This window comes from Mchenga conophoros, linkage group LG6, assembly GCF_057382185.1.
Source record: "Mchenga conophoros isolate Kocher_MC1m ecotype Shallow Benthic linkage group LG6, M_conophoros_male_GT1.1, whole genome shotgun sequence".
Taxonomy (NCBI): domain Eukaryota; kingdom Metazoa; phylum Chordata; class Actinopteri; order Cichliformes; family Cichlidae; genus Mchenga; species Mchenga conophoros.
Window position 1 is genome coordinate 34,416,185 of NC_140531.1, and position 25,154 is coordinate 34,441,338.

General features: G+C 39.4%; 1 protein-coding gene across 2 annotated transcripts; it reads left to right on the top strand.

The window, feature by feature from the left end:
- armh3 (armadillo like helical domain containing 3) lies at positions 1 to 23,616 on the top strand. Of its 2 annotated transcripts, XM_085277691.1 has the most exons (26): positions 1 to 141; positions 1,349 to 1,458; positions 1,554 to 1,610; positions 1,977 to 2,123; positions 3,021 to 3,128; positions 3,292 to 3,384; positions 3,475 to 3,549; positions 3,658 to 3,744; positions 4,520 to 4,576; positions 4,702 to 4,745; positions 5,256 to 5,363; positions 7,283 to 7,358; positions 8,352 to 8,445; positions 10,161 to 10,262; positions 10,450 to 10,508; positions 10,601 to 10,666; positions 11,981 to 12,050; positions 12,194 to 12,254; positions 12,346 to 12,434; positions 14,489 to 14,571; positions 14,882 to 15,008; positions 15,144 to 15,219; positions 17,097 to 17,175; positions 21,168 to 21,284; positions 22,536 to 22,659; positions 22,739 to 23,616. In XM_085277691.1, the coding sequence occupies exons 2-25, from the start codon at positions 1,357 to 1,359 to the stop codon at positions 22,626 to 22,628; spliced, it is 2,070 nt and encodes a 689-aa protein (XP_085133817.1). In that variant the 5' UTR covers positions 1 to 141; positions 1,349 to 1,356; the 3' UTR covers positions 22,629 to 22,659; positions 22,739 to 23,616. The 2 variants fall into 2 exon arrangements, with proteins under 2 accessions (XP_085133817.1, XP_085133816.1); XM_085277690.1 differs by having other exon boundaries at positions 22,536 to 23,616.
- The last annotated feature ends 1,538 nt before the right edge of the window (positions 23,617 to 25,154 follow it).

Here is a 25,154-nt window from a genome sequence, read left to right on the forward strand (position 1 = left end):
GGTGTAGCGCTAGGACCCTGCAGATAAGCAGGAGTGTCGACAGCCGTATGCTAGCAGATACTGACTGTATGCTAGCAGATACTGTTGTTACAAGAATTCATGAACTGCAATAGCAGCATAGGTTTTAAAACTTTAATAGAGGTAAGAACAGACGACAGCCACCAATCTAAACAACACAGTAACGTTGCTAATAATCCCTTTCAGATATCAGCTGACAGCCAAATCGTTGTTAATATCTTTGTGTGACAAATATTAAGCTACGTAGCGTTAGCTTCAGCTGGGAGGAATCTGGGCATTTTATTAGATTAACATTTAATGACCTAACCGCTAAAGTGCTTTTCGGATGTCTGCTGGACAACAGTGCATGCTACATGATGTGTTGCCGTTTGTTGTTTACTGCTTGATCCCACCAAGTTAGGTGGCAGTGGTTAGCAAGCTAATGTTAGCTGACAAGCTAGTACTTCAACGTCCAGTTGGCTTAATACTGATCAGTGTGAGCAAATGTCAATATGATATATGATACTCAGATAATCAATTGATGCAAGCCCATAAGATGTTGGCAATGCAAACTGATAATGCACGTTCATTTTAAACGTATTACTCGGTCTGATTATGGGAAAATAACTTCTTAAATAAAAACTGTATACTTACATTCATAACCTGTTCATTATAAAAAGGGTGTGGGACAAAGGCACGAAATCTTGAAAAATAGGTCAGACTATTATCTGTTTCTTATCTTTTCTTTTATTCAAACAATACAGAATATTAATAGCCTTGTTTTTATAATAATCAATTGACGATTGTGGCTCCACAAGCCTGTGCACTCCTAGGGCCAGTCCTAAGTTTGGTCACAGAGGACATCTGGCATAAAATCCTTTACCAAATCAAACATACAGATTTTGAAGGATGAGATTTCCATATTGGATTGGTCGGGGAGTCTGGGTTAACAAGAACTACCTCTGGTGCTGTTGACCAGCAGGGTACAGGTAAAAACTGTGTGCTGGAGAGGGGGGAAGGCATATTCAGTACAGCGAGAAAGAAGGAATGACAGGAGTGTGGAGGTGAGGAATTTAAATGTTGGAACTATGACTGGTAAAGGGAGAGTGCTGGCTGGATACATTGTACAAAGGATGCTGATTATGGACCTACCAGGTGGGGAAAAAGGAAGAACACAGGGACAATTCGTGGATGTAGTGAAGGAGGACATGCAAAGAGTTGGTTTGACGAAGGAAAAAGCTAGGAATACAGAGAGATGGAAGCAGATAATCTGCTCTAAAGGGAGCAGCTGAAAAAAGAAGACAAATACTCATTAAATATATATGTCTTTTAACTGTGGTTATCTTCTCAGACTTAATCATGTCTCAGGTGGAGAAGAAGGCAGGGCTGCTGAGGAGGACGTCATCCTCTAAAAAGCCCTTGAAAGAGAAGGTGGTCCTCATGTATGATGAGATTTTTGCAGTGAGTATCATAGAAAGTCAAACAATGTCGATGTTGAGAGTTTTGAGAAATGCATTATGTTCAAGTGCTAACAATGTCATTTCTGCTTGATTTAGAAAGAAGACCCAGCAAAAAATAACCCTCGTTTCTGGGATGAGCTGTTTCTTATGAAGGTAAGGAGAAAGAAGTGTGCTGCATAACAGGAAATCTCTCACAGTGCACTCTGTGGTTATGTGAAGCTGCAGCAGTGATGTGATGCACATAGTTTAAAGAATGCATACTTTAGAAAAGAGGAAGTACTGATGCTCAAATCAAATACACTGCAACCAAATACTGCAGAGATAAGGACTTTTGAAGATTGCCAGGCAGTATAATTTGCATTTATTGTGATACTTCTCTACTATGAATGGTTAGGCTATTGCTTTTTTAACAGGAGAGTAGTCTGAGATTTTGAAGTGAATCTTTTATATGACTTATGCACCCTTAACGTTTAATTCTCCTTGCCTTTCACTCAACACTTTTATCTTTTTTACCCGCAGGTGAACCTAGAGTACCTGGAGTCAAAGTTGGAGAGTGTGGATGGGGAGGACGTCCAGCGCATTCAAGACAACATCAACTCTCTGTTTCACCACTGCGTTCAGGCTCTGGGAGAGGAGCACCAGATCAAAGTGGTCAATGCCCTGCAGGTAACTGTCACCTGGATTTTCAACTGCGTGCACATTGTGTATATAATCATCACATTAGGAGCAATCTAAGTATGTTGATCAGGCTGTTAGCTTCTTTTGACTGATAAATTATGTTAGCTTGACTCCATATTTTTATTTTATAATATCATTTCACAAAAATGTGGAAATGTGTGTTGTGGTTTTTAAAAAATAAAAAATATTTAGGTTAATGGCATTCTATAATGAGTGTGTTGATATGCATAGAGGTGTTATGATTGCAGTTTATAATAACTACAGTATTAAAGCTTAACCCTGTTAAATAATGAAACATACTAAAACTATTTTTCTCCTTGATGCAGTAACAGCGACAATATCATCCCATGACTGTTGTTCTCTCATGCAGGATTTATGGACCTGCATCAGTATTGCTTTTTAGGTCTTTTTCTATTCAGAGTGAAGTTTAAGTATGCAACCAATGCAGAAGTACCCACCTGCAGTGCCCTTAAAAAAACAACACAGTGTAGCCTGGTGGCACTGACATTATGTAGCAGTTGAATGCTGATTGGTTGAAAAGCTGGGTTAAACAGAAAAGGGAGCAATAGCAGAGTTCACCATAAACACCATCAAGCATGGAAAAAAAATCCAAAATCAAAACAGCACACTCAAAAAGCCCATAGATCTGTCACAACACAGCAGAGTCATTACCGTGTAGTATGACTTCTGTCTATCAAAACTCAAATATATAGTACATATTTACCTGATGTTCCACACCTTTGAGGCATCTCCCCTTGCTGTAAATCTTCGAAAATCTGCATAACATTTAAAAATTACCAATGCAAAATGATGTGGGGTGCTTTACAGACGTGCCGATTCATGAAACATGTGTTAAGCAGCCCATGTGTCCTCCTTTACTTCCAGACTCTCTGTGCACTTTTCCGAGGGGTCCACCAGAAGAACAAGTCGGCGTCCGGGTTTGATATTATCAACATGCTCATGGGGTTTGATAAGGCTGAGCAAAGGATGAAGGTATGTTAGACTCTAAACCAAAATAGAAAGAAATAGAAAATAGAAATAGAAAGGAAATTGAGTGAAGTCGATTAGTAAATAAAGATGTAAAGGGAAAGATGGGTTGAGTTGTTGCTTTTTTTTTACTCATTCATACTCTTCCTTTTGTTTGTGTCTCCTGCAGGACCTGATGGAGAGACTGGACAGCCTTCTCTGTGGAGACAGCTCAGAGAGTCTCAAGAGCCTTTGCCTCAAACTGTTGCTGTGTTTGGTGACGGTGAGATGGAGCATGTATGATAATTATCATTTGATATGCTTGTTCTGCTGTTACACAAAATGTTACAGCTGTTGAAATATTGTGTTACAGGTAACAGACAATATTAGCCAGAACACTATACTAGAATATGTGATGATCAATAGCATCTTTGAAGCCATTCTTCAGGTAAATCATTTGAATAGAAAATATAATTCTGTGATTTTCAGTTATATTTTGAAATTGTCTCTCAGCTCTGGTCTATTCATCTTTGCTCTCTGTTTGTTTCCTGCTCAGATTCTGTCAGATGCATCCAGCAGAGGGCAGCATGGTTATGATGCTGTGGTGCTTCTGGCTCTCCTGGTGAACTATAGAAAATATGAGGTCTGTTTGATGTGCATATGCTGACTTTTGACTGTGCTAGCGTTTCTTCATATAAAGCTTTTTCTACAATAGTCATGAACTCCAGTATAAGACCCATGTGAGACTGAACCGGGTTGTGTATCCAAAAGCAAAGATCAACCTCCTGTTCTCCGACGAATCTCCTTCTGGAAACTGATATGTATCTTCTGCTGTAAAGTCTAAAAATGAGAAGATATGTTAAAGGCAATTATTAGTCTCTAAACACCGCAACAGTAGAGAATAATAGGTAAAAATAACTAAGAGGAAGAAAATAACTCGGGCGTTTTAAATCATGTTTCCAGAATATTAATGGTGCCACACTCTAATTAGTTAAGCCAATGTGGATGAGGGGTAAAACAGTGTCTTCATGCATCATCAGGGTGACTTTACCGGCTGACTGTTTCTATTTGTAGTCTTACTGGGATGCCATCTTGGGTGCATCGGGGACAAAAAGAATAATATTCCAGCATCCATTTTCTGCACTTGGTATAGAGTTTAAAAACATTATTTTTTGTACCAAAGCCCTTCTTGACGCCATATTTTCACCCTCTAGAAAGAAAAATAACCTTCAAAAAGGATGATGTATTTTTATTTGCATTTCTGAACATTGCATTGCTTAGCCTGACCAGTTAAATGTTGCAGGTTGTTAGTGTATATACTGGGTAGGAGGCTCTTGAGTTAGTAAGTTATAATAAATAAAGAATGGTCTTTCATGGTCTTTAATAATAAAGTATTTACTTTTCCTTTTCTGTTATAGTCTGTGAATCCATACATTGTAAAGCTCTCCATTGTGGATGATGAACCAACACTAGATGTAAGTATGCTGTCACTAGCTGTTGTAATTGCAGAATAATAAATAGCCAGCCTGATGTAGGTGGTCTTTACATCAGACAGATAATCAAAGCTTTCACTGACACCTTGAATGTTTTTCTTTTCCAGGGAATGGGTATGGTTGTCCACCAAGCTCTGACAGAATATAACAGGTGCGATTTAAAACTTCCATCTGTCAAAAAGGTGTTTTTAATGATGCAGTACATAGTGTGCTGAGAGTGTTGGTACCATCAGTTTAGTTTGATGTATCCTGCAAATGTTCTATTTCTATTCTCCTTAAAAGAAAACAGGCCTTCATAGCTTTAGTTATTTATATCTGACAGCTTTCTTTGGGAGTCTGTAATGTTTTTTGGATGAGGAAAGGTTCAGATATTAAAATGCTGTGTGTGAAGGAGGTCTTGTCTGTCTGCGTGCATGGACAGACACATCAAAATGATGGATGGTGGCTCAATGCACTTCATTGTTTTTGTGTATAAACTGATTGCCCGTAGATAATAAACTGCAGAGAGCAAAAGGAGGTGTTAGGTAAATGTGTGTTAGGTTAGGCATGGCTGTTTTTATTGCTCTCTTTTGTGGCTTACCTGCCTTTCATTAATTTGTCATTCACTCCTCTTTTTTTGTTCTTTCTACTTTCTGTCCATCTGGTCTTTTTCTCTTTTTAGGCAGTACAAAGACAAAGAGGAGGAGAACCAGGGTGGCTTCTTCTCTACCCTCACTAGTATGGTGGGCAGCATGTTTATAGCAGATGCTGATGAGAAGCTCTCCGTACAGTAAGTGCAAAGCTGTTTCACTTCCTACATCAGACAGATTCATTGTTCTTTATACTCAAGTTAAAAGTAACAGGACAGAATTAGAGTACGAATGAACAGGTTGGCTGAAATACTATAAACAGAAGGAAGACACTCAGATATTAATAAGTTTAACCCAGTATTTACTGTTATATTTACAATGTGTTACATATAGTTTTTAATATCTTTAAGTCCATTTGTCAGAACCTCAGTTTCATTAATAAAAACAAGATTTATCTGGTAGAATTTTAGATATCTCGCCATGTTATTTCATCATTTAGATGCATGGACTTGCATGGAATTAAATCACTATTTTTGCCCATCAGTCCACATCCAGTAAGCCATAATAACACAGGAGCATTTGATTGTGGCCTTTGTCTAAACCACTTAGACAAAGGTACTATAATTTTGCTTTTGCTCCATTTGCATCCATTTTTCAGGTGATGAGTAGACCGAGTGCTCCTCTGAAATAGTGCTTGTGTCATCAGATTAGACGATTTGTTTCATTCATTCATTCATTCATTCATTCATTTATTTGTTCATTTTCAGGCACAACAAATACCTATATTGAACATAAAATGCACAAAACAAAAAACAAAAATTGCCTGAAAAAGGAGTGGGACGAAGAAAACTTATTAAATCCCACCCCTATACTCACTCATCAACAAAAAAAACAATAAACTTCCCGCAGCTAAGCCCATCATTGCATACAGATGTTTGCTCTTGCTTTGTTGCTCATTTTCAGTTCCATATTAGAACCTTGCAAGACTTAAAGTCTTTGTATTATACTGGACTTTAGTTTAGCATTTCAGTTAATGCTGTCTCTGAAATAAGTTCCATTCCAAGCCATCTTCGTTCTCATTGGATGCCCCTTGCAAACAGAACATTTTTACAACAGGTGGGTGGGGCTTCTGGGCTCGCAGACATAGATGTGTGCTTAAGATGTCCATAGTAGGTATACACGCTCTCTGTGACATCATACCGATCTAAAAGTAGAAAAACATTGTGAAACTGAGTGTTGAGATCAGTCTGATATATATAGTCAGCTGCTGTATAATTCTCTCAGTCACTTCAGTCTTGCTAGTTTACCACCAAGGCCTGATGCTTTGTCCTCCTTCAGGAGGTTCTCTGATCTCTCCGTTAGGGTTATGGGTCGGGGTTTTTCTTACACCTTTTTTACTTTACTATTTAGTTTGAGTTTTGAGTTAATGCTGAACTGAAGGAAAAGTTTTGTTTCAGATTTCTTGCATCTCACAGGTTTTGGGCTGCTGTGCTTGTGGGTTTATAAATCATTTGTACGCTTCTTCTGGTCTATTCCTCACTACAGCTTTACAGCAGATGTTGTAGGAAGTTTATTGGACTTCTTGGCTTGGTATATAATCACTTTTTCACTGTGAGTTATTTAGTCTAGACTGACGGGGAAAAATATATAGCAGTAGACAATATAACTTTTATATGGTATGATGTTTTTGAAGAAAGTAGAAGATAAAAACTGTTGCATTGTTTAGTACAGACAGTTTGGCTCAGGCCAACTAACTTAATATGTTTAAAACTGCAGTCAAATACTTGTGTTCATAATCAGTATACTCACTGTTGTTTTACATGACTAATGTCCCAATTTCTATCAACATAAAAATGGACAATGCATTACGAGGGAATTTGGGAAATGATTTATTATTCTGTTCAAACATTGTGCAGTAGTTAATGACACAGAAAATTAAAAAAGTGACCTGCTGATGCGTGAAGCCGTTGTTAAGAAACTTTGAGCAGCAGAGTGCTTTTCCAGTTGTTCCTTGAGCTTGACTGGATCAAAGGCTGGAACGCTCAGTCCACTATTTTGTAAAATTTGGATATTTATCCAATAAAAAAAGTGTTCTCTCTAACTTAACTTTCATTTCAAGGACAAATGAGGCGATTCTGCTGGCACTCTATGAGGCTGTGCATCTCAACCGCAACTTCATCACTGTCTTGGCACAGGTAACATACAACACTTTTTTGTGTTCTTCTATGCTCACAGCTTTTGGATGTTAGAGGTCAAGTAAAAGTTATTCCACCCCTTAGTTTTTCTGTAATTTTGTGTGTTGATGCCTTTTGGCCTGCACTGTAACTCACAGAAAGTTGGTAAGAAACTACCTTGTCTTCATTTATGATTTAATTTAAAGAGATATTACAGGTGGTCCTCACGCTAAGCAAAGGTCCTCAGGTCCAAAAGTTCCTGAGGTTCTCAGACTGCAATGAGAATTCAGAAAACTTTGAGTTTTATGATTTAATCTTTAGCAAACCTTATCATTTACCTCCTCTCGAGGTTGAAATCTTTTTAATCTTAAATCTTCTGCTACACATGGTATCTGTGAGATGATTTGCCAATAACGACCGATGCGCAGACCAGTGGTTAAGAGTAGAAGCGGAAACAGGCATCACTTTTTATGTATAAGTGGGCACAGGAAAAACTGTTTTATCATGAGGAGACCTTTGAAAGAACCAGGCCCGGGGAAGGACAGCCATGTGTTGTGAGTGAAACAGAAGAGAGAAAAAAAAAGACTATAGAGAGAAAATACTAACTATGGGAGTTAATTACATGCATTTGTCATATATAAAGGCTTCGGAAGTGAAAAGATTGGAGTTGCTTGCAATTTAATGTGTTTTGCTCTTTTAGTATAAATGACTTGATAAGAGTAAAGCGTTTGAGCTAACGACCTAAATAAGGATAAGATGGCAGCCTCAGGACCAGCTCACAAATGTGTTGCTTTTTTGCAGTGTTGTGCTTATTTGCATATTTCAGGGTAAATGAAGAGATTAGGTGAATGATTAGTGCATCGTTCTGTAGATGTTTCACTCTCTTAAACGTAATCTGTCTCTACTACTCTTCTTGTTTTCTCACTGACTCAGCTTTTCTTTACATTATGAGACTCTAGGCAAGGTTAATCACTGTTAATGAGGTGTTTTTATGTGTGTCATGTCTTTCCACAGAGCCATCCCGAGATCGACATTGCCGCCACACCTACCACCACTACTCCAACCACCCCTACGACGCCACTTGGCACAACGCCGCCCTCCCTTGACAGTAAGCCGTACACTTAATATTTTGATTCAGACACGCGTAGACCCAGAAAAGCTTACATGATGTCAGGGGCATTAATCATTGGTTTCGGAGGGCAACTCTCACTGGCTTTATATCACTGTTTGGGAGCACATTTTAAAGTTTCTAGAAAGAATATTTGTTGACCGCAGTAGTCAGTCAACAGACCGTTTTAAAGGCGTTGTCTGGAGGTTGAAAATTGATTGAATAGACTCAGTTACAGGATTCGGTTTTTTAACCTAAAAAACTGTAACCTTGTCTTCTTTGATATAACAAAAAATGACCCTTCAAAGCACCTGAATAGGCCGAGAGCACTGCAAAGGTCTCTAAAGCTGTGGAGCGTTAATGGTCTCTGCTTCTTTGCGTCCATTTAATCGTAACTTTTAATATGCATTTTTAAACACTCCCTTTGAATCTGGCAGCTTTTGTTCACGTTTGCTTTTAAACACTCAAAAGCAAAGAGGCAGAAATAAAAAATACAGTTTGTGCTCTTTACCTGATAGAATTGAGTTCCTAATACACACTCGATTTATTACACCTTAATAAGTGAATTATTAATGCTACTTCAGCTGCTTACTAATCTCACTTTGAAAAGGAGTTCATAGCTCCCACTTCAGCTTTTGTGGATGGTGTATGTTGATGCTGGCACATTGAAAAGCAGCTCATTTGGCATACACATGTGCTGTAACTGTTAAAAGGTACATGTTTCTATCTCTGGATAACTTCAAACCCAAGAGCCATTTTCTATATAAAATATTAACCTCCAGCTTCAAATACAAATGAGAGTTTCACATGCAGTGTGCATCATGAAAAGTTGAGAGAGCGTCAGCCCTGAGGTCTTTTGTGTGGAACATACATGTGCCTTGTAATCACATGTCAGGAATATGCATTTCCTTCTACAGTCGAGCCTCACACGATAGATGGTGTGAAATCTTTTTGTTTTTTTTGGTGGTATGCCTGCTGTGTGCTGAGGAAGAAGGAAACACAGGAGGGTTTTGTGGGGTGGAGGGACATGACCAGCTCATCATTTAACCATGAGTCAAGCTGTATGTTTCAGAGAGCAGAGATTTTTAAATGGATGAAAATGCTTGTCTAGACTGCACAGTTAAATACAGTAGCTACAGTAATGGCAAAAACACATTACTTTTTGTGCGTGAATGAACACTCCGTTTACCCAAACAAGTTAGCTGCTGTTTTATCCCAAAAGGCTGAGTCTGTTCATCTGGACGTAGCAATTTCAGTGGGAGAAACGTTTTGTCACTCATCCAAGTGATTTCTTCAGTCTCAGCTGACTGCAGGATTCCCCAACCATATAAACAGTACATTTGCACAATGACTGAAACCAACCCACTGAATGAACAGTTGGGCTGTGAGGTCAAACAGCTACGTCCAGATGAACAGAATCAACCTTTTGGGATTAACTTACCTGGATGATTGAGCATGCATCAAGACAGCTGTTGTTTCAGTGTCATGCTGTTGTTAATGGTGGCTTTAAGATGGGCTCAGGTTTCATGGAGAGTCATAATTTAAAGACTGGGACTAACTTCAAAATTTCTTTTTTGCAACTCTTTTGTTTTCTGGATTCAGAGTAAATCTGAAAACAAGGAAATTAGTTTGACTGTGTGTGTGTTTTTTTTGTTTTTTTTTTTACCCTAGTGATGATGTTTATCTGTACTGTCATTTCTACATTTGCATTATAGTGATGAGCAACCCAGAACTGCCTCTGGATCCCAACCTGCAGACCAGCAACCTTCTCATCACCTTCCTCAAGTATGCTTCCATTGTAATGCAGGATACAAAAGGTAACAAAAAGATTTAAATCCTCTTTCTCTTGGTCTCTGCTACTCTACCTTCTTATAATCATTCATTCTGGTAATTTTAATTTCATCTTTGTCCTAAAGTGCCCCCCCAAATTATTAAACTGTTATAGCTGTCATCATGTTGTGGGTTGTTTATGTTTAGTCCTTTTATCTGTTATTGTTTTCAAAGATGAGCACCGACTCAACAGCGCCAGACTGTGCCTGATTATTCTCACCTGCATAGCCGAGGTATGAGAACCTACCGTCCTGCAACAAATGCCACCGACCACATTCTCCATCAACCTGACCATCTTTGTTTTTAATCCTTCCCTGTACGATAGGACCAGTATGCTGATGCCTTTCTTCATGATGACAATATGAACTTCAGAGTCAGTCTCCATCGAATGGTGAGTTCATGGCCGTGTGAGTGACACTCAGTGAGGATAGAGGTAATTACAAGGTGCGATCCGAAAGTCCAGCCTGTTTCTGTTATGCGTGATTAGCGTACATCATGGTCATTTCCATGAACAGGTGTGAGAAGTAACTTTCCTGAGTCAGGATTTTGTGTGACAGTGCACGGTCAACACTGGGATCTGCGTTAGACAGGTGTGGACATTTGTCATTTGTATGGTCTCTGTGAATAGCCCAGTGTTAATGTAATAAACCTGCACTGTCAGTGGAAGATGTTTCACTCTAAGGGGACACATCAGGTCAGGATGGTGACCCAGGCCGTGATCATCACTCTTTTGATTGTTCCCGGGGGTTGAAAACTGAATTCATTCCCTAGGATCAGACTTTTTACTGCATGTTCTATTATAACATCTTGCAGCACAGATGAATCTAAATGTTACACAGTGGCACAGTGAATTGTACGCTTTAAAAATGTGCGCTGGTTCGTTTCCCCCTACTAAGATATTTTTAACTCCCTACTTGTCTTCCCTCGCCTGATATTACTCCATCTGATTGCTTCCTCTTGTGCATCAAAGATAGTTAGATAGAAAGATAGGAGCATTTCAAGTGTGGACACTGGGTGTGGTATATGGTGTCTGCAGTTGGTTGGAGGTATCAACTGTTTTAGTTTTGTCAACTGAAACATATAATCAGCTCTTGAGTGAATCTCGTTCTGTAGCTAAACTCAGACTCCATCATTTTGGACTTCAGCTGGCGGCTGTAGACCTTGTTCTTCTCTGCAGCCTCTGTGAGCTCAGAATAGCAGTGCATGGAAAAATTGCCCACTGCTACAGATTCTGGTTAGTGTGGCCCTCTTGCTCACTGATCTCCAGACCAGAAGGAGGACTGCTGACAGTTCAAAACAGTAGAATTGGAGTACCTCCCACAAATCCTCTTTGTGAAAACAGCTAAATGAAATTGACATATAGCACAAAAGCAACCTGGCCAGTGAGATATCTGGCAAAACATGAGATAGGCAGTGACTGAACTCCGACACTAAGATGGAAGGAATAGAGTTGCAAATAAAGTTACTCTCTTAAAAGTTGTACTTTGAAGGATTACATACCCGTGCAGATGCTGTCAGTTTCTGACTGTGACTGTTATTTAGTGTCTGCTGATTATCTGTTCTGTGTCACTTAACAATAAATAACATACAGCTGTAAAAACTGTTTCCAAAACTGCAAAGTAGGCTTGTCTTGTACAGTTGTAATTATTAAAATTACAGAGTATCTGTGCATATTAACATATTTTTCTATTTCTATATTTTTCAGCCTATGAGGCACAGGAAAAAAGCAGTGGACAAGAACATCCCGTCACGGCCGCTGGTGTGCGCTGTTCTAGGTAAGAAGAGTGTTTTAACACTTGTTTACTATGGATTCAAATCAGCAATGATATCTGTTAGCTGTAAGGCCTAACTTCTGAGTTTTAAACCTCATTATTATGCAATCAAAGGTCATGCATTTTAACAGTTATCTTTTGTGCAGATCTGATGGTGGAGTTTATTGTTACTCACATGATGAAGGATTTCCCCATGGATTTATACCTGTGAGAACACATTAAATTACACATATATCATTATGACTCATCCATCATCAAATCGATTCAATCAGAGTTTCTTGTCTTATTTCCTGTGCAGGCGCTGTGTGCAGATCATCCACAAACTCCTTTGTTACCAAAAGAAATGTAGAATCAGATTACACTACACCTGGAGAGAGCTTTGGTCAGGTAATGATACCTCATCTTCTCGCTTATGTACTGTTTGTCAGAAAAAAAGCCCCATTCAGATAGGATTTATTTCTCAGGGTGAAATAAGGTGAATTTAATGAAATGCCTGCTGTTTTTTTATATATCACAGGTTATCTCATAATTTAAATCCCAGTGTCCTTGTATTTTAGAGTCAATCTCAGCTTTTCCATTTTCATCCCAGTTTTTGTGAATTAGTGAGCTGATAATACCATTTAGCTCAAAGCACAGTCCCTCAAAGCTCTGAAGAACAATTTCCAATTTATGACCTTTTCACAGAAATAAGTAGATACGTTTTAGATAGTAGATAAGTACACCCTTACTGCTTTTAGAGTTTAGAAGGTAAGTAGCACCCAGGTGCTGCTAATCAAATGCACTTGATTGTTGATCATTTGCAAGCATGACCACCTCTATAACAGCAGAAGTTTGAGGTATTTGCTTGCATGGCGCATTCAGGTGTGTTAACACAATACCGCAGTCTTTCCACGAATGAACGTTCAAGTAGATTTAACCCAAGATCATCTGAGACTCTACACGCCTCAGCATGTAGCATGTTAATGTTCATGACAGTGCAGCTGGAAAAAACTGTGCAAATATGGATTATTCAGAGGGATTGCCAGGAGAAATGGTGACGTGGCGTCTGTTGGATCTGAACAAAGATTTTAAGACTTCTGGAACAATGTTCTTTGGAGAGAACAGATTAAAGTGGGGATGTTTGGTCGTAATTCGCAACACCACAGCATGTCAGCACAAATACCTCATACCAACTGTCAGCATGGTGGTGGAGGGATGATGATATTGGTTTGTTTTGAAGGGACAGGACCTGGGCACCTTGCGGTTGTTGAGTAACCATAAACTCCTTTGTATAAAACAGTATTCATACTCTAGAGTCAAATGTAGGGACTTCTGCCCAACAGTTAAACATTTTGGTTCATGAAACGGGACAATGATCTCAAGCAAGGAGCAAATCTACAACAGAATGGCTTAAAAAAGAAGAGTCAAGGCAGTGCAGTTGCAGTGACTCATTCAAAGTCCAGACTTCAACACAACTGAAATACTGTGGTGGGAGCTTAAGAGAACTGTGCATAAACAAATGCCCACAAACCTCACTGAACCAAACCAAGTTTGCAAAGAAGAGTGGGCCAAAATTGCTCCACAGTGATTTGAGAGATGGATAAAGTCAAACTGAAAATGAATTTGAAGTTAAATTTGAAGTTATTGCAGCTTAAGGTGGGTTTACAAGCTATTGAATCATTGGGTGTATTTACTTAGAGTCCTGTGAAAAGTTCTTTTTCACATGACTGTTGATGTATATACCAGAAAATAAGTAAATGCTCAACAGGTTACTTTTAACCTAGGTTTAAATGACCTGAGAGACAACATATGACTAATTTAAAATGTTTGATTTGCTAAATATATATCACCTCACGAGCTGAGCAAATAGTTCCTGCTTTTGCAAAACAAACACAATTTTCTTCTAAAGTGTTGTTTTGTAAATGTACTGCATCACTGAAACCAGATAATGAGTCTCTAAAGAAAGCACAATCCATCCTCGTGGCCTTGTTTTCAGCCTGGTCAACAAACAATAGGATAACATTTCAGCTTGTAATGGCCTCATCGTGCTGTGTCTCATTAGAATACAGATTCCTCTAATCAGACCAATAATCAGCTTAATTCCCTGAATAACCCCGACTCTCTTTTCCTGGTGGAGATAATAGCGTACCATGAAATGACACTGGAGAGAAAAATGAATTCGATTGTTTGTCTTCTTTTAGCATGTTGCTGTGCCAACTCGTGTTGGAGCTTTTTTTGTGCGTGCACATTTTGGTTCTTCTCGTGGGATTGTTTGCCTCAATAAAAGCCCGTGAAGAGGCTAGATTTGGTGTTGAAAGACCCCCCCTCCTGTGATTCCATTATCTACCTTAATAAAGCTGCACACTAAGGAAAGCAGTCTGCTGCCATATGCCTGTGCTGCTAGACGATTAGCAACACTCCTCTGTATTTCATTAATGCAAGCATGTCTCCCTCTGCATTAGCTCTCATCAACCTGCTGAAGTTCCTGCTGTCAAATGAGACCACACTGCTGGCCAAGCACAACATCTTTCATCTGGCCTTGCTGGTGAGAATCATACACTGTTAAAAAAAAAACACATGGAGGCACAGGACCAGACCACAAACCACAGTGAGGATTGGTTTAATAGAGATGCTGTATGTGTGAGAGTTAGTAAGAAGACAGATTCTAGTAGTGGCGCTTCAACCACGAATCTAAACAAATTTTATGTTTGTCCAAGGAGATTAAAAGCACCAAACGGATGTGGTGTAAATGTAATTTTCCTTTATAAATCCTCTTTTTGGTTTATTTTTCTCTTGTTGGGTACTTTCTATAAATGTAATGCTCAGCTAATCCTAGTGTGTGTCACTTTATCCAGGTAGTAAACCTGTTCAACATGTTCATAACTTACGGCGACACATTCCTGCCCACCTCCAACAGCTACGACGAGCTGTACTACGAAATCGTACGAATGCATCAGGTCTTCGACAACCTCTACTGCATGGGTATGTAACCTCATGCTTGAGTTTTTAATTTATTTCTTTTAAAGCATTCCTGAACTATTTAATACGCACAGCCATCTTTATACAGCCTTAATCCTAAAAAGGATTTTTGTGTATTTCTGTCATTCTGCTTTCCAGTTTTGAGAGTTTCAACTAACACAGGCCAGTGGAAGGAGGCAGCCAGTAAAGTCACACATGCCCTTGTCAATGTTCGGTAATCACACAGCCACACACCCGCACTCACACTCTTTACTCTGATTTCTGTATCCTAAGAAGGAGAAATGAGTCATACTGGATTGAAGGGAGCTGAAAGTGAGCGAAGTCTTCAGAGCCGTAATTTGGGTTCTCTACCATCTGACTTTTTTTAGTCCCCTAGGCCCCTCTATTTTATAAATTTTTAAGCTTTTATCTCCTTCACCCCAACCTCACACAGATATTGTACTTGGTCTCTTCCTCAAATCTTTTCCCTGTAATCTCCCTTTCCTCCTCCATCTTCTCTGGGGAGATGATCCTCTGAGGTCACCCTGGCTCGAAGGCCCCAGAGGGCAGCCGTATGAACAGGATAGTCCTAGAGGATTTAGCAAATGCAGTGGGCTCCTGATAGAACAGCATCCCTGTGTAAAAAGGCAATCAGAAGAGCTGAAGTGAAGGCTGGGAGTATAACAGGAGTAAATGTTGAAAGAATGGATGAATAAATACACGAAGACAGAATTCTAAAGATTCACAGAAGATGGTCTTATAATGAACTTAAATGAAAGGACCAAACCCATTTTACTCAGTTTGTTTTTTCCACTATAGGCTGGCTTCCCATACATAAATGACAGCAGAATTACCACTGCCGAGAATCCTCTGCATGTTTGTCACTATAATCTGTTTGATATATGACGCAGCCAAAGCCAGTACAAAATAAGCCATTCAATCTCTCAGCTGTGCTTAGTGCATCAACTCATACTTGAGCTTTAAAGCAGTTTGTTTCTCGGAAATAAATGCTAATGATGGAGAAGATTGCCTCTGAATTTAGATTTGATTCCCTGGTGTATCCAAACAATATAAAGGAGACAGTGACATGTATCAGAGGTGACTTTTCTGTTAACAGACACGTTTTGTCAAAAAATACAAATTTCAGATATTTAAACCTTTAATATAATTTAATTATCAATTATTATTTGAACCTAAATAAGATGTTGTTCCACATATCATAGCCAAATGTATTTGGACATCCTTGCTTTCAGCAGATTTCAGACAACTTGTCAAGGATATCAGGTTTGATCCTTGTAGTCTATATGCCGATTATATCTATTGAACTGGGGCCAAGAGGCACAGCTGTTCTTCCTCTGCTATGTATTTCCATTCTGAGCTGCCCTTGATAAAATCTGGAGGATGCATCACACAAACATGCTTTTCTTGACATAACTCAGATAGACTGTGGCAGGAGTTACCTCTTAAATCATCCAAAACATTTTGTTTTCTCCCATCTTTGAACCTCTTTTGCATTGGTCATTTTTAATCTGGGACAACATCGGACGGGTTGCAGTGTGGCCAGTGTCATAGTACATTTAGACTGGCACTGTTTCTTTGTTTTGGGTCACGACTCTGTTTCAACTTTTTGTACTATTAGTTTAGAAAGATTCTTCCACATTAAACCATCTAATTTATTTTTCCCCATGTCCCAGACAGTGGAACAAGTGTGGAATATTTGTTTGATTGTAGCTCATAATTGCTGCCTGCTGTGCTAGTCCTGCCTCTTTAGTCCTTCAGCTCTGGATCTCCACCTGGCACTCAAGCTCACAGCTGCTGTAGCAGGTGGAGAACTGGTTTATGTGGCGCTACACAGAACTCGCCAAGGCTTCAGACAAGGGCTAAGATCAGCAGCTGCAGTGCATGATGATGAAGTTGGAGTTAATCTGCAGGATAAGAAACTTGCTATAGAGCAGCTCAGTTATGTACTGTAACAAAGTATTAGGTGGATAAAACAGTTAGAGACAGAAGTTGAATTATTAAGTCATTCAACAAACATACACATACATGCGCATGGATATCCCCTTTATCTCCCATTTCTTATTTAAAAAGTTTTTTGCGTTTTTCTTCCAGGGCCATAATCAACCACTTCAACCCCAAGATTGAGTCATACGCTGCAGTGAACCACATATCTCAGCTGTCAGAAGAGCAGGTAAACACTTTGCCTGACTAAAAGTTGCATGTGAATAAAAATGAACTTCCATATCGTCTCGGGGCCATTTGGGCTGAACTCCAGTGACATGTCACTCTTGTTCTTTCAGAAGAAAATCTTCTGAATTTCTCAGTAAACAATGAACTAGGCTGAAGTGTTTGAGGAAAAGCTCACTGAGTTTTGTTTTGGGGGGAAAAAAGCCTATTCATCAAGACGTAGTTACAGCAGTGTGGCAGAAATGAATGACTCAAACATTGGTTATGGTGATGAGACGCACAGAAAAGCAGTTGTTATCACACACATCGCTGAGCTTCAGACTCATCATGGCAGATTCAGGGAAACATTACACTGAAAGGCAGGCTTGAGTTATTCTCATTTGAGATTTTATTGTACATAAAATACAGCAAATGTTGCCATTTCTCTGGTGTCTGCAGCTGCTCTTGTAGAAATAATGACAATTTTTCCACATAGTTTGCAAACACAAACAGAGTGTGGATCGAGTCATTAAGCAGAAGTGCTGGGCGACTTTTGAAACAGTAATTTTTGGAAATACGTGAGCCGGGACTGGAAGGAGGCTGAACTGATATGAGCTCTATAAGTTCCATTTAAGACTCGTGTGAAGTCTTTCGCGATGGAAAACAGCAGGAAAAAAAACTTTGGTTTTTTTTGTACTTGATAAGAATTGATGGATTTGGTCATTATTCTCTCCAATTACCTCTCTGCTTTTATCTACTAGATTTATTCACAACAAAGAGGAAAGCCAGAAGGTAACTCAGGTGTCAATGAGCTGCGGCTGGTTTTATGTTATTTTTCACCTTTGGTATTAACAGCCTTTTCGTTAGATGCAAGGGTTGAACAGCAAAGATTGGGTTGAAGCTGCGGTTGCCTAGGGCTGTTCGATATAACGAGATAACGATATAAAAACTATCGTTTCATTTTACGCTATCGTTTGTTTCGTGGTGTCGCAAAATAAACTGTTTACGGTAATATTTTTTCATCGTTTTGATGGTCACTGTAGTGGCTATATTAATTTCTTAAAGTTCTCTCTTTCTTTTATATTTAATATAACCACACTACAGACGGACAAGCACCTGTTTTTATGCTTTGTCGTTAGCAACAACGACGGTAACACCATCGCGTGTCCGCTTGTTTATGTTCCACATAAACCTTTCAAAATAAAGCTCAAGATCCTGTTGAGACTTTTCAAAATAAACTGAATCACGTGAAAGAGCAGATTATTTACGGATTAGAAGTAAAAAGGAGCCGCCAGGTGCTAAAAAATAAACCTTAGACTCAAGCGTTAGAACAGGCTTTTCCCCGCAGCACGCCGTGTAATAAATACTCACAAAGAAAACGGCGGCCGTTACAACTTATGTCTAAAAATGTGTAGTTTCATGCATCGGTTAAAACACTCGACTCCAGCTACATGACGCGCAGCTGGAAACACTTCCCGCAAGTCGAGCTGGCCGAGATTCACAGAATTTACAGAAAGTGTTACATTTTTGTGATTTATATCGTTATCGGACGATAGAATTCTTATATCGGGATATGAGATTTTGGTCATATCACACAGCCCTACGGTTGCCTTTCTTAAAGTCCATAAAATAGGCATTTCAGATCAGTGATTCTCAGCTGACCATAGGTGTGGATGTGATTGTGTTTGGTTGTCTGTCTGTATTTGTTAGCTCTGTAGTGGACTGTCGACCTGAAAAGTCAGTTGATTGTTTTTAAGAGCTGACAATTTCCAGCTGTCCACTACGGTTAAATTGATACAGATAGAGGAAAGCTGGAAATGTTTAAAAATGATTTTCTTTAGAGTAACGCTGGAAAAAACCCCTTTTACTTGTCTTCTCCTAATTTTAGGCTTTAACTGCTTTTGTACACATGTGGCTGGCTTGGCTTAAGCACAACACATCACGTCTCAGCTGTCCAAAACACGTTTCTGCGTTGTAAATGAATGAACTGCAGAGCAGTGTGAACACATGAACACGCGCTGACAGTGAGAGGCTGAAGATGCCAAGACCTGTCCAAACCTTCTGACTCAGCTTTGTCATAACGACATTGTGCAGACCTCTGCAGGATACTGTTTAAAACATTATAAAAGGCCATTAATATAATTTTATGTGTTTTTATGTTTTAAGATTAATGCCCATTGTGCTTTCTCTGCACAAAGTAATTACAATTTGTAACTCAAATCTGGAGGAAAGAACATGGTCACTATTGGGATTAATATTTCGGTTAGTGTGTTTATGCCGGCTGAATAATTACTCTGGTTGTAAATTACAAGATCAGCCACAGCCAGGGCAGCATTTCAGTAGCTGTATGCAGCCGGTGACTCACATATATGCAGCAGAACAGAGATAAAGAAAGCAGGAACACATGACATCTATAGAGTCAGCTCTTTACTTTTCTCTTGTCTGCTTCTGTCCCTTGCTCTTTGTTTTCCAGTGAACTGAAAGAAACTTTGAATTTTGATCCCTCAGTCTTTTGGCATACTGTCCTAAACACACATACACACACACCAACACACACAAACCCCCTGCTCTCCAGCCCTCTGGAGCGACTTCACTCTCTACAGTGACACCAGAAGACGGATGGCCTCCAGAGACACGCAGCATTGAAACAAGCTGCTGTACGCTCTGTTCCTCACACAAAGTACGAAACTGGACTACAATACTAGAGTTAAAACACATTAAAAACCTGCTTTTTAGTCCATGCATCAAGATAAAGACAGTGACAACTGCGTGCACACAATCGTATCTGCTTAGACACTGAAACAGTTGCACAAGCAACAACCCCTTCTAACAACCTCATACACTTTCCTTTAATTCCCCCTTTTTCCTTTACTTTATATCAACATTTTTGCTTCTGAACAGTTTGTTATATCTTTTGGTTTTTTTCTTCTTTACTTTTTCTTTTTGCATTAGTTTGGTTGACTATTCAAACCTTCCACCGCTTTTTCATACAGAGAGGAGGGAGATGGAGAGGGAGGGAGCGAGAGAGAGATATGGGTATGAATTTTTCATCAGTGTACCACCAGAGGTTGAAGTAAAAACAACAGCACTTTTTATTCACAAGCAGAGTCGTAGATTTATTAGAGAACGCTCTTCAGGTCTCAGCCTTTAATAAGTCTAAAAATGTTGATTCAGCTGGATAGTAAATAAGCTGCCATGGCTAAAAGAGAATTATGTTATGTATAAATGAAATAAGACCTAAATGTAAGTTAACATATGGGTGTTTAATGTATGAGTGTTCATGTTTGTGGAGCCTTTCTGAGAAGCATGACAAAGTGCAGCTCATGTTCTTTGCTGTGAATTTTTCATGCCGTGTGGAGTCTTTCTGGAGCATTAATAAAAAAGAAATGAAAAAGGTCTGCTTAGTGGCTATTTCACAGCTGAAAGGTGTGGAGAATCTCTGTATAATTACCTCTGATTTTAGCCAGTCTTCTTATCTCAGCTGGACATTAGCTGAGGCAACTCTTTCCTCTGCATACGTAACCACAGTTTATACACACTAGTGACGATTCTGCATTATTCGTAGCCTGAAACTTTCATTGTGAAAATGCTTTTAATCCGTGAGTCTTAACAGTCCGCTCAACAACAAAGTAATTAAGCAGCTGCAGTTGAATAAGCCTGTTAGAGTCCCAACTGAAGGCGCGGACAGCACTGAGAAAGTGGGACAGAAGAAATAAAACTTAAATTAAGTGAAATCCGTCAATAAAACCTCATTTTTCTAAATGACACGTGAAACGGTTCATTACAGTGAGGCACATTATCGCTGGAAAAAGTCGGAGAGGAACCAAATGTTACGTTGCAACTCTGAAACACTACTTGATCCCTCATAAATAAAAGTGTGGGAATAAAGTATTTAACACTAATTAATTTTTGACTGCTCTGTAACCATTCCCAGTGTTCGCTGTACAATGCAAAAACCAGTTGAGAGAATCACATGAGACTTAATTTCATTTTGTGTTTGTCTGATCTTTTTGTAAGGTGTTGGAGGTGGTACGGTCCAACTATGACACACTGACCCTCAAACTGCAGGATGGCCTGGACCAGTTTGAGAGATACTCTGAGCAGCCCAAAGAGGCTGCTTTCTTCAAGGAGCTGGTAAGAGAGAGGGAGGGTGGTTTGTTTTGAGTGTTCAGGGTTTTATACACTCCATTTGAACTCTTTCTCAAGTGCATCCAGTCTAATGTTTGACTCAAGCAGCGTTTCACTCAGAATGATCAAAAATCTGTCTCTCAGGAGTGTTAGAAACATTTTCTCAGATTTTACTGTGTTTTTTTTAAGGAAGACCATTACTTGCCAGCTTGTTTCATTATAAAATTAATGGAGAAAGTACAAGACACGAGGCAGAAGTAGCAGAAAAGGTGCACATTGACACAACAGCTAGAAGGTAGAGGGTGATTGCTCAGCGCACTATTAGTGAGGTTTTAATTTCTGTTTTTTAGACAAGAGGCAATTATAAAGTTTCAGGACTCCCATCAAAAAATTAAGCATCTTGCCTGATGTAAACAGGGCCAATCTCCTCTTCAAGGTATCTTCTTGCGTACCTTTTGACCACTTCCAGTACAGTTATTATATTGCTCTGTGAATGCCTCATTCTGTGCTCTTGCAAGCCTCTGCGACACACACACTGGATCTAATTTCATTTTGGGGAAATACCAAAAGGAGGCTAAGCGATCTGCGTGCACTGAATGTCGTCCCTCAGATTCCTCAGGATGTTGCAGTATAATTTAACATTGTTAGTGCTACCTTGCTGATCAGATTCACGGTGCACAGCTTGTGCATGCTAAAGGGAAAACAAACATACTACAGCTCCTGCTTCACCTCGCCCAGTGCACCGCTTCTGGGATTGGAAACTGCGAAGCCTTCAGAGGACTGCAGTTCTGATAATCCTCCATGTTAGACTTGGGTGGAAAGAAAAGTTTATGCCTGTTTTGTGCAGCAGTTGAGGTCTGTGTGAAAATATCTGGCAAATGCAGGTGGTCAGAACACACCTTCCATGGAGTGGTACCAAAATCCTCCCAATTATTGAAGATAGTTAGTGGGGTTAGGTTAATTGGTGAATCTAAATTGCACAGTACATAAGTGTGTTAGACTGGTGTAGCCTGCCTCTCACCCTATCGTAGCTGGGATAGGCTCCAACCTCACGCAGCCCTGAATTGGATAAGTGGAAGAAAATGAATGGATGATGTATTTATTGTCAGTGCCATAAATTAATTTGTCGCTGTCGTTAACGTGTTGAAACCTCAGCAGGAAATCACAGAGGCATAGCTGATGAAGAGAGGTTGTTGTGAGTGGAGTGAGATGTTTTACACAAACATAAAGCCTTGTAATAAATGTGCGTGTCCCCAGGTGCGCTCCATCAGCCTGAATGTGAGGAAGAACGTCTCCCTGAACACGCTGAGTCAGGACGTCCTGCTCAAAGAGTTCTCCACCATCTCCTGAGAAACACCCACACTCCCTTCAACACGGATGTGTAAATATAGTTTAACACATGCAACAGAAACGATAACAATCCTGGATGGTTCTTTCCATAAATCATTTCTCATCTTCAGTGTCCTGTGAACTGGATCGGGGGATCCTGCAGAGACACTTAAAGGCTGGATGCACCTTAAGGACAGGCCTGAAAACTCTCCAGACTTTGCTCCTTGTGCTTGTTCATGTTCGTGCTGATTTGAAGAAGTGCCCATATTGCACTGGTCCCTCACGTGCAATCAGCAGTATTGGCTGGACTGTTAACTGACACTTAAAAGTTTTGATTATGGTAGTAAAACAAAGTATTTCAGTCCTCTGGTGTCTAATCACATTTTCTGAATCATCTGTTTGTCCTTCACGACATTAGTGATGGTGATGCTGAGCCGTTTTGAGTTTGGTGAATCTTACTGTACTCTTGAATTAGAGCATTAGCCTTTTCTTTTCCGATCAGTGCTCGTTGCGCGAGTATTAAATTCATTCTCTACATGTTCAAGATTGAATTTGAGTATTTTTATGTACTTACTTGCTGAGGGGATAGAGCAAGCTGAGGATGCTTTGAAGTGACGGAAAGCTTTTTATTTTTGTTTTTGATGAGAGCCAATACTAACACTCACTACTGTTACTCACGTCTCCATTATTTTAACAAATGACCTGAATGTGTTTGACGTGAGCTGTTATCATTTAGAAGAAAAACTGTTTATTAATGAAACAAAATGAGCTGTAATGTCATCATGGCTGTTGTGTCTCTGGCACACACAAGGTCTTTAGTGAGAATAGTCTCATGCGTATGCGCTCTTGAACTCACTTTTCTTCTTTCAGAACAGTTGAACTTATATTTTTGAAAGTTGATCTGAATTATGCAATTTCTTTACCTGAAAGGTCTTCTTTCTTTCCTTCACCTCTAACCTCTGTTGGTATATTTATGTTTCTTTTTTAAATAAAGATTGGTTTCCTACTATATCAGTGATTCCTCTTGACTGTTTTCACACATCGTTGAGGATCTGTGATGTTGGTCGCATTGCCGAAGTGCCAACTGATGAAAGAAACATTGAATTGTAGGGGACAGAATTCATGTCACCTGCAAGAAATATGAAATGTGAATGATTTAAAAAAAAGAAACCAGGAAAAATTAATGGTTCTTTCAGAGTATTTGATATATTTACTGCACTCTGCTGGGACAAACTAGCAGTGTATGAATTTATGTAGAAGGTATGACATCATCTTTATACACACATTTTTCAAAATAAAAAATAATAATAAAAATCCCCGTAAATCCAGCTTAGAGGATTGTGAGATACTTTATGAAATGAGAACAGCAGCTGCAATAAATATATCAGACTGAATGCAACGATCCTGATGTATGATTGTAGTTGCAACATGATAATCAGTCAGAGAGATGCAATGTGATTCTGGGTCTCACATGTACCAGGCCTGTTATTCTAAACTGTGGGAACAAGTCTGTGAAAATGAGACACACCTGATTATATAATGAGAATGTAAAATGTGTTTTGTTGCAACAGCAGAGATGTGGAAGTAGTTCATTAAAAACAAAAAATCAATAGTCTGCTGCTGAATAAACGTATTATCAGTTGGTGAGAAAGTGGAAACTTTCCTGCTCCAGTCTCGCTGTTCCGCCTTTTACCCTTCTTGCCCCTTCATGTTGTGAAACTAATTAGCCAGTATCTCTGATAAACTTTGTCCTCCAGCTACTTCCTAATAATGTCTGCACCCTGAGGCTCGCACAAACAACACCAGCAGAGGTCAGAGAGGAGGATGGTAGAAATTGTGATAAAGAAGTCCAGACGAATCAATAAAGGTAGTGCTTGACTTGCTTTCTTAAAACTTCTCTCCCCTGCTGCTGGAAGTTAGTTTCACACCAGGCAAGAAACAGACATGATCCTTCTGTCAGGAGATTCCTGATTGTTTTCCTTTTTCCTTCATCATCATCCAACTCATAGCATAAGAAGTCTGTGAATACATCTTGAGGGCTTGTATTACTTATTATTGTGTTTGACTGCTTCTGGTAGCTCAGATGACGCCATTGTGGGAAAGGGGTTCCTATCAACTGTGTTAATTAATCACAAATTTATTTAGGCACACGGACTGTGTGCCTTTTTTCTGCAGGACTCCTTTAAAACAAAAGATGTAATCAATCTGATACCAAGCTAACTCCGAGTTAATACGCAGCCTCTGGCTCTGCTGTTTGGTTTGACTTGTATGGCATTAAAGCTGCTTGCTGGTTGTCTTTGCTCCTAAATCAGATGTGACTTGTTTACTGAATTCACACACAGTGCACACAAAAGTTCAGTGTACACAGCATACATAACACATAGGCAAATTATAGCTACTCTGGACCATCTTAATGCAGCCCACAAAGTCCCTAGTGGAATTACTTACAGTGACTCTGCACTTCTGTTCGATCTTAATTACAATGCAGTGTGTTTCATCAGTGACTTGTGCAGCGGTGCACATCAGAGAACTAGTAAGCTGTAGTGA

What these genes read in the sequence shown, in the direction of transcription:
- armh3 (XM_085277690.1), top strand. Translation starts at nt 1,357, where the DNA reads ATGTCTCAGGTGGAGAAGAAGGCAGGGCTGCTGAGGAGGACGTCATCC. An exon ending in ATGAGCTGTTTCTTATGAAG is followed by an intron (nt 1,611 to 1,976) that starts GTAAGGAGAAAG and finishes TTTTACCCGCAG; the next exon opens with GTGAACCTAGAGTACCTGGA. An exon ending in TCTTTGAAGCCATTCTTCAG is followed by an intron (nt 3,550 to 3,657) that starts GTAAATCATTTG and finishes TTTCCTGCTCAG; the next exon opens with ATTCTGTCAGATGCATCCAG.